At 24.5% G+C, this 9311-nt stretch overlaps 1 protein-coding gene across 1 annotated transcript; it reads left to right on the top strand.

The window, feature by feature from the left end:
- Window positions 1–694: 694 nt before the first annotated feature.
- On the top strand, window positions 695–8888 carry LOC129987540 (inorganic pyrophosphatase-like; the record flags this gene model as incomplete). Its single annotated transcript, XM_056095508.1, has 9 exons — window positions 695–820; window positions 1955–2041; window positions 2127–2190; window positions 4067–4129; window positions 4218–4258; window positions 5534–5620; window positions 7020–7105; window positions 7235–7344; window positions 8087–8888. Coding segments are annotated over 9 exons (696 nt in total), but the record flags the coding sequence as incomplete, so codon positions are not given.
- Between the last annotated feature and the right edge of the window lie 423 nt (window positions 8889–9311).

Here is a 9311-nt window from a genome sequence, read left to right as displayed (position 1 = left end):
TTCTGTTACAAAAGCAAAGAATATTGTGTATACCTTATGTACATGATTTAATTTTTTCAGATTTCATGTTTGTTTGTCTTACTTTCATGTGATATGAAATAACTGCAATGTTCATTAATTAATAAATCTGTAATGCTTTTTCCTCCATTTATGACAACAATGTCAGTTTCTTTCAGTCACTCAAATTAATTTTAATGCATGACAATTAGCATTTGATGTGCATTCTTTAATTTATGGGAATTAGTGAATAAGTATCAAAGAATTTTGTGCTCTTATGTCATTATTTATGTAAAAGCACTTATTGTTTATGTAAAAGCTCTCATTATTTAGTAATGTCTAAATTTTTAAAGACTTAATATTTATTTTATGGTAATTTAAACTGTTTATGAAGAAGTCCAGCATAAATTTATTTTATATTTACAATACTGAATAATCTTCTGTGGTGGAAGGTTTGTTTTCTTTAGTTAACTTCAATAGTATGTTAATTCCCAAAGAATAACTTAAAATCTACAAGTTATCTGAATGTTATATAATATAATATAAAAAACATTTGGAACCTTTTAAGAGAGATAACAGCTGAAATTTTACATTATGGCTATTTATCATCTTGACTGAAATCTTTGTAAATTTATTAAATACAAACTATCATTTTAAAAGTTCCATTTTTTTATTGCATTTAATGTTATAATTATAATTGCAGATTGCAACAAAAGAGGCCCTGAATCCAATCAAGCAAGATACCAAAAAGGGCCAACTTCGATATGTTCACAATTGTTTCCCACATCATGGTTATATTTGGAATTATGGTGCTTTGCCACAAGTAAGTTTTTAATTATTAACATATCTAATTGAAAATGTATATATTTTTTAATTTCGTATGTAGATTTTTTTTGCATTTTTTAAAAACTTTTTCCATATTTTATTGAATATGCATTTTATTTATTAGTTTTATTATTTATGGCTCATTGCTTATTTCATTTATTTTTGATATAAATATATATTACAAGAATTTTTATATCGAATTTATTTTCTTGCATATTTTTTTAAATTTTGCAACTTGTAATCAACTACTTTCTTTAAAATATTCTGAGATGGTTATTTTTTTCTTGTGATTTTTACTTATAGATAAATATATTTCTTTAATCAGTCAATAATGAATAATATATTTTGTCTTGTGAAAACTATTAGTAATAGTATGAAATCACCAAGAAAATATTTGGTGCAAAATTAATACTATTTAATATAGCTTGTCATAATTTATTTCGTCTAATTCATTTTGATAAGAGTATAATTTAAATCCCTTTTACGTCTTGCTCAATTTTTCTTTTATCATCTTTTTTTTTTAAAAGATACATTTAATCTCATTGTTCTCAGATTTTTCTAATTTGTATCATATATCATAGATTCACAGTTATGTTTAATTGTTTATAACTTCTGAAAGTGTTTATTCAGTCAAAGCTGTATTAATAAATATATCTGTATGTATTGCCAACATTTCTTTTAATGCTGATTTTTTCAATTTGAAATTATCTGTTGTATTGAGATTTACACCTTATTTCATAAATAACATATTATATGCATGTTCAAAGTTTTGTGAACAGTTAAAGATAGATGTTTGCCTCATCTTAACTGTTAGAAGTTCTTGACTTCCACATATTCCAAACCATATTGCCATTTGTGTCACATTAAGCTTATCTTTTTATGAATGCTAGAAAGTGCCCACTTACTTTAAAGTAATAAAAAATAGAAGTTACATTTTAAGATAATGTTTATAACTCTTTATCTTACCTAATGGGTCTAAACAAACTAAATATTCAAAATCCTTTTTCTAACTGGCTTATTGCTTTAAAATAATACTTATTCATAAGCTTATAATAAATGGCTGCATAGCTTGGCTTATAAATTTTTCTTTGATTAATTGATCCTTATTTGTATTCAATTTATTTTATTTCAGACATGGGAAGACCCTAACCATACTGATGAATCAACTGGTTGTAAAGGTGATAATGATCCCATTGATGTCTGTGAAATTGGCTTTAGAGTGAGTATAGTTTTATTTCATGTATTTGATTATTTTTTTCAAAGTTTAGCTGCTGGAGACTTCATATATTTATTTTAAAGAACAGGTTGCAAAGCGAGGAGATGTTCTGCAGGTGAAAATTTTGGGAGTCATGGCCCTAATTGATGAAGGTAATCATGCATTTAATTTTTATATAATAGCTTTTATACATTTATACAACTGACACATTGATCCAACTAAACTTTTATTTAGTAATAAAAATTTATTTTGTTATTGTTGATACTAAATCCATAGTAATTTGGTCATTGTAGATAATTATGTAACTGGGGTGTGCATATCTTGTCATTAGAAATACCTATTAAATTGGCTGAACTTAATCTTTTCATGGTTGATTCAATATATATTGACGACCATATTGGCCTTATGATAAAGTTTATGCTTTGAAATTGATGTTTCCAGATTTGAAAATGGATTCCATCAAAGAACTACTTTGTAAGTGTATCATGTGTTCATGTAGTGATTGCCCTTGTCATCTGACTAATCCAAAATTATGAAGACTGTCTCAAAATAGTTCTTGTAGCTTCAAAACAGAGCATAAATAAAATTAAACCAAATCAGCTGATATGTAACATATTTCTTCAGTACAGATATTTTTATTTGAAGAAATATGCCATACTGCTGCTATATTATATTTTTAGCTTGTTTTCATTTGAAATTCAAATCCAATTCTAGTAATTTTATATGTTTTGTTTGTTTGCATATTAATTTGAGTAATAATATCTATGATAAAGATACCATTTGTGATTTCTTGTTTATCATTCATTTTTTAAGATATCTATAAAAAAATGAAATTCCCTTTCACATCTATAGCTATCTTATATAGCATGCTTCTTAGATGTAAGTGATAAATTTGATTATTTGTATAATTTCTGATTTCAGCTTTTAAGGTGCAAGTTATAGTTGAGTAATGCAATTTTTAATTGATTTTCAATTGCATAGTAATCACATTAATGAATAATAGTGGCACTTAATCAACAAAATGAAAGAAAAAAAGAATTCAGGTTATGAATTATGATGAATTCAAATTTTGTGAAATTTTTTTTTGATATTTTTTAATTGATGGTTTTGAATTTTATTGGAAATGTCAAAGGAATTTAGGGAAATCTAAAAATCACTGTATTGTTTAAGATATATGAGGATATTTCCAAACCAATAATGAAAAGAAAATAGATTAAGTATTATTTTTTTAAGCATATCTTGCATTTCTGTTGATGTAATTTGGTCAATTTTCCCAACTTCCATTTGAAGTTGTGTAACCTTCAGGTCTCTGTTACAAGTTTTCAGAATGAATTAAGAAGAATATTTTCCAATTTCTTTTTTACATGCGGGGAAAAAAACTGATTTTAAATTGGAAAATGAATATTTCATTTTCTTGTTATTGTTTTTTGAACATTATAATTAATTAACTGTAATGAAATTTTATGAGACCAAACATTTTTATTGATTATTTTTATTAATGAAAAAAGAAAATTTTATAGGATCTTGCCAGCCAGCCCCAATGCTTTTCTTTGATTATGTGGATTACAACAAGTTTTAGAATCATGTGTAAAAATCGTAGTATGTGATACATGATGGAAACTTTATAATTTGCTATAATTTTCGCTTAGAAAAATTTTATAGAAATGTACTACATATATAGTTTAGCTATACTGGTGAGAAAGATGAAAAGGAGTGTTCTTTGGAACTTGCAGGGTTAAATATATTTTGAAACATAATAATAATAAAAAAATTAGGTATTTATATAATTAGGTATTATTAGATATTATTTATTAATTATATTATTAGGTATACTCTTAGTATATCTGATAATGAATGCTTTAAATTATTTTACAAGAAGTATAAAAATTTATAATGCTTTTTACCAAAATATTTTATTTGAAAAATATGATAATTTGATATGAATTAAATTATTTGTTTTAAAAAAATCATAATTTTCTTTTAGTTTAATTTTTGGAAATTTAAATATAATAACTTATTCTATTATAGGAGAGACTGATTGGAAGTTAATAGCTATTGATATTAATGACCCATTGGCTGAAGAGCTTAATGGTAAGTATACATTTGCTTTGAAAAAAAAATACATATTTGTTTCTTTAGAGAAAAATTCCTTTTAAAAAATTTTGTTGTGTTTTTGTAGACATTGAAGATGTTGAAAAACATATGCCAGGATTCTTGAGGGTAAATGTGCATGATTTCATTATTCACATAATTTTATATTACATATTTTAGCAGATGGTAAATTCTTTAAACAATATACAATAATCTCTGAAATAGTTTTTAGATTCATAATTCTAAATCATTATCATGTTTTTTTTTCTTTCTTTTTCTTTATTTCATTTTAATTTGTTTTAATCATCTTTTTCTTTCTTTCTTAATAATCATTAATTCAATTTTCCAAAATAACTTTCACTATATGAATATAACTATTTATTTCAACCACAGTTAAAGTACAAATGAATGGTTAAGAAATATGCATTTTTTGTTTATTGTTTCAAACATTAAAAGAATTTGTTTCTTTGAAAAACATTCTTATTTATCTTCAATAGCAAGTATCTTATTTTAAACAGGCTCTTAAGTTTTTTTTAATTGACATTATTTAATTTTTAGCAGCACATATGAATTTTCTTTGGTAATTTGTGTGTGTTTGTACAATGTTTATATTACAAATTCAGTATTTTATTGTAGTTTAATTGCAGTATTTAGAAGCATCTAGAATAATTAACGAATCTTGTGATTTTTACTTTGTCTCAATTATTTGTTATATGTAATAATTGTTTTAAAAAGTATCGGACATATCAGCATAATTGATTTACAAAACTGCATCATCCTAAAATATAGTATTTATCTTATCTTTATAATTTTTACAATGTTATTTGCCTATTGATTAGTTTTTATTTTATAAAAAAAGGTCCTTTTCTGGGCCTACAAGTTTTTAATTCTTTGTTGATTAAGGTGAAAGCACTAAATGGAATCAATTTAGAATTTTTGTTAATAAAAATTTTCCTAATGGTAATGGTGCTGTAATGGCATACTAATCCTTTATTAGTATCTAAATAATTTACTTTTAGGGTTCTTGTTATATATTTTGAAAAATTGCCATATTTATTTTTATCTTTCATGATTTCCTTTATTAGTTGCTTTCATTGGTACTATTCCATTGAGGTAGTGCTAATTAGAATGAATTTAAAATGCAATAATAATAATGAAACAGTTGATTGTTGCAGGAAGGATTTTTTTCAATAATTGTAAGTTTTATTCTCTGTTAATCAAATTATGGAAAAAAATTAGATATCAATGATTTATATTAATGAAGAGTGAGTAGAATCTTCTAGTTTATCAGGAGCAGTTCTCAATAATAAATAGTTTAATGTGCAAAATAGTAAATTATCAAAAATTTATAATTGCAAATGCTAAAACTTTATCCTTTATATAATCTTGTTCAATATTTTATAGGCTACTCACGAATGGTTCAGGATATATAAAATGCCTGCCGGTAATCCTGAAAACAAATTTGCCTTTAATGGAGAAGCTAAAAATAGGGTATGTGTTTTTATGTGTTAAAGAGATTTATTACTTAAATTTCTAAGACTTTTGTTTTATAATTTCTGTCATACAGTAATTACAGTTTGTTTCATGTTATTATCACTAATTTACCTTACCTTATAGTTATTTGAATTTTAAAAAATGATGAAAATTGAAACCTTTTAATATTTGAGTTTCTTAGAAGTTACTGTATCTATGCAGATTTTTTGACTAAATGATAACATTGTTCATCAGCTTTTTTTATTTTTGCCATAGCAGCTAATTCCACTGTGATGTCTTTTAATTAAGTGTGATCTTCATGGATATGTTTCCACTCTTAACTGCTTTTAATTATTTCCAAAAATTTTTTTTAATATTTAGCTTAAAAATTTTTTTAAACTTTCCAGCTTTTTGATGTGCTTTCATAACTTTACTTTGATATCTTGAATAATAGTGACTGTAATTAAAATCTGTTATCATTGAAATACTAGATATCTTCTAAATGTTCTGTTTCAGGAAGAAATTGAAAGAAATATACTTACAATAATTCAATACTTACTATCTTTCAGATGTATTTTTTTTTAATTCTTAAACATTTATTTTTGTGCTTATAATTTTATTCCTTTGTAATATACTAGCTGCTTTTAGCAACTAGTTGGTTTACTAAGAATATTAGCTATGTTTAATTTTAACTAAACTCTTAAGCATAATTCAATGTCCAGAATTCTTTTTATAAAGGTGGAGTTAGTCTAATGAAATTTATTATTAATCATTAAAAACTTAAGTTAGCTGCTTGATTTATTTTCTTATTGTGAGGCGATTTATTTTGTGATACGTTTCCATCATTTAATTTTTCATCTAAATTATTCAGTAATTAGTAAATTTATAGAATCATTCTTCTTTAACTTCCTAATAATGGGAGAAGGAAATGAAATAATTATTTGATGCAATAATAAACAGTTTGAATTTCATTAAAGCAATGAAATCTGCTATTGAAAATCATTAAAAAAAGGGTGGGTTAAAAATGTCAAAATTATAGGAGGAAGATGAATGACAATTAAATTCATGTAATTAAAAATAAATTTAAAATAATGTAAAAAAAATAAATTTATTTTATTTTTAAGAGCCATGTTGAAAAAAACATAAAAATTCTGCTTAATTTTTCACTAAAATTAAAAAAAAAAAAATTTAAGTATACATTTTTGTCTTCTAAAGTGTTATCTTTTGCGCTGAGTTCAGTAACTTCAGATCATAATTACCTGTTTTATAGAGTGCTGATACACCCTTTAACACTTGACCTAAATGAAAATAAAAAACAGTGTGTTTATAAACTCTTTGAAATATTAGATGATAGACTTTTGTGCATTAGAATTTTAAACTACTTCAGATTTATTTTATATCAATTTTTCTTTTATAGGAATTTGCTGAAAAAATAATTGACGAAACTCACCAATATTGGCAAAAACTAATTAAAGGTGAAGCAGATGCCAGTGGTCTTAACTGGTTAGTATTGAGTCTTAAACAGTTAAATAAAATTCAGTGTTAATTATTTAATTTATTCCTAACATCAAAAAGTTATAACTTTATTATTACTAGCTATTTTTTAATTATTTGAATTGTGTTTTCTAATAGCTCTACTGTTACCCTTGAAGACAGTCCCAATAAAATGGACGTGATAAATGCATTGACTGTTCTTCAGCAAACAGAAGAACCAGGACCAGCCCAAGACATTGATCCTATTGGTAAGTTTGGCTAAAAATTATTATAGTGTGAGATGCAAAAGGATGAGCGCATTTCCAGAATTCTTCGCCATTCTTTGAGTTTTATTTCCCGCCCTATTAGATACTTTCGTTCAGTTTTTTATTCACATGTACGTGTGCATTATGTCGTTTCTGACCATATTATTTTATTTAAATTTAGTCTGCGAGTGATGCAAGTTTACTTTATTTTTAAATATAAACATCTCCACCTTTCATCTTTCCTTTCACCTCTGTTTTGACAAATTAAATCCATCCTGACACATGCGCTAAAACGTGGAGGGGTTTAGAATCCGTTGGCAAACAATACATTAACTATGCTGAGTTACTCATATTACTAAATTTTTCATTATTAATAATGGAAGTTGTCATTCTGAATAAAAATTGTCTTCTCGGGAAGGGGGGAGGGTAATTGATAGATGGAAAGATGGGGATTGCTTGTTTTTAACTATAAACAAACACAAACAATTTCACATTATGAGTTTATTGTTGAATATATCTTAAAATTTGTATACATATGTTATGATAAAGTACTGCCATATATGTTATAAAACTAAAAGAAACTGGTTTGAAATATGAATTCAAAGTAACTTTTTTAGAGGAAAAATACATTTGTTGTAAATGTTGTGCTACATCATCTAATTCATGAATATACATTTTTCTCATTAAACCTTTCTTTTTTTTCTTCTTGATGTGAGCTTATAATCTCATTTATATTTATTTTTAGTTGACAAATGGCACTTTGTCCAGTTGAAATAAATTAAAATTGCAAAATGGAGCCAAGATATCCAAGAGGCAAGATAATCTATGAAAAGAGAAACATAATGACTGCTATTTCAAATGCCTGTGATATAAAGTAAAAGTAGTGCATCTAAATTTAAACTTTGTATCAAGTCAAAGAATTGCCTGAATTCATTATTTATGTAATCATTTTTAATATAGAAACCCATTCAAAATCATTGTATGAACATTGTTTTCTTTAGATGTGTTGAAAAATAGTAATTTATTATTTCAAAGAAATGCTAGACATTATAATTCTGTTAATATATGTTCTGAACTTCAACCTCAATTGTATAATTTATATATGTATGTTTGTAATGATACTGTTTTTGTACAATCACTGAATGTTTTTCAATTTACTTATTTTCTGTGAAAAATATATTCCTATAAATTTATGTGCTTTATCTTATATAGATTAAACATATATGATTTTTAAGACATATAAATTTTATTTAAGTTTTTCTTCTGTATAATTGTAATCAAATTCTATTGAAAGAGATAATTTTTTTATCAAATTTTATAGATATATCAAAATTATTTTTGCCAAATCTGCAATATTTTGGAGTAAAAAAATTTTCTTTCTTGTAAACCTTGTATTTTATATTTGTTTTTAAATTGCTCTCTGATGGATTTCTTCTGGTTGTGAAAATTAGCCATGACATTTTGAATTATATTTTTTAGGCGAAAAAACAATGTGCTACCATTTTCCATTCTGTATGGGAAAACAATAAAATATTAAATTATAATCATGTTTGGCTTTTTCTTTATACAATAAAAGAAAAGACCTTTTAAAGTGTTATTATTGACAGAATTTGTTTATTGTAATTGCAGTGTTCAGAAAATTAAATTAAAAAATACACACAAATGAATAATGAATTCTAACAGTATAAAATTTAATAATGTTTTTAAAAATATTTTTCTCTTATGTATGAATATAATATACAATTTTGTTCATCACTTCTTTATGGCAAAAAATATTTCAGTACATTCTTATTACAGAATAAACAAATGAAAATTAAGTTTTGATAAATGTGAAAGTCTATTATTTTACCCTTTTGAAAAATATTAAAGGAGAGAATATAATTTTTTTCTATTACTCTGTATGTTTGTTTTTATCGTAATACTTCATTTTGCTAAATTGAAACTTTCTCTTTAGATATGTTTTATTTATT

This window comes from Argiope bruennichi, chromosome 10 (genome assembly GCF_947563725.1).
Source record: "Argiope bruennichi chromosome 10, qqArgBrue1.1, whole genome shotgun sequence".
In the NCBI taxonomy this organism is placed as follows: Eukaryota; Metazoa; Arthropoda; class Arachnida; order Araneae; family Araneidae; genus Argiope; species Argiope bruennichi.
The sequence above is the reverse complement of the archived record's forward strand: the minus strand, read 5'-3'. Positions and strand labels throughout refer to the sequence as shown.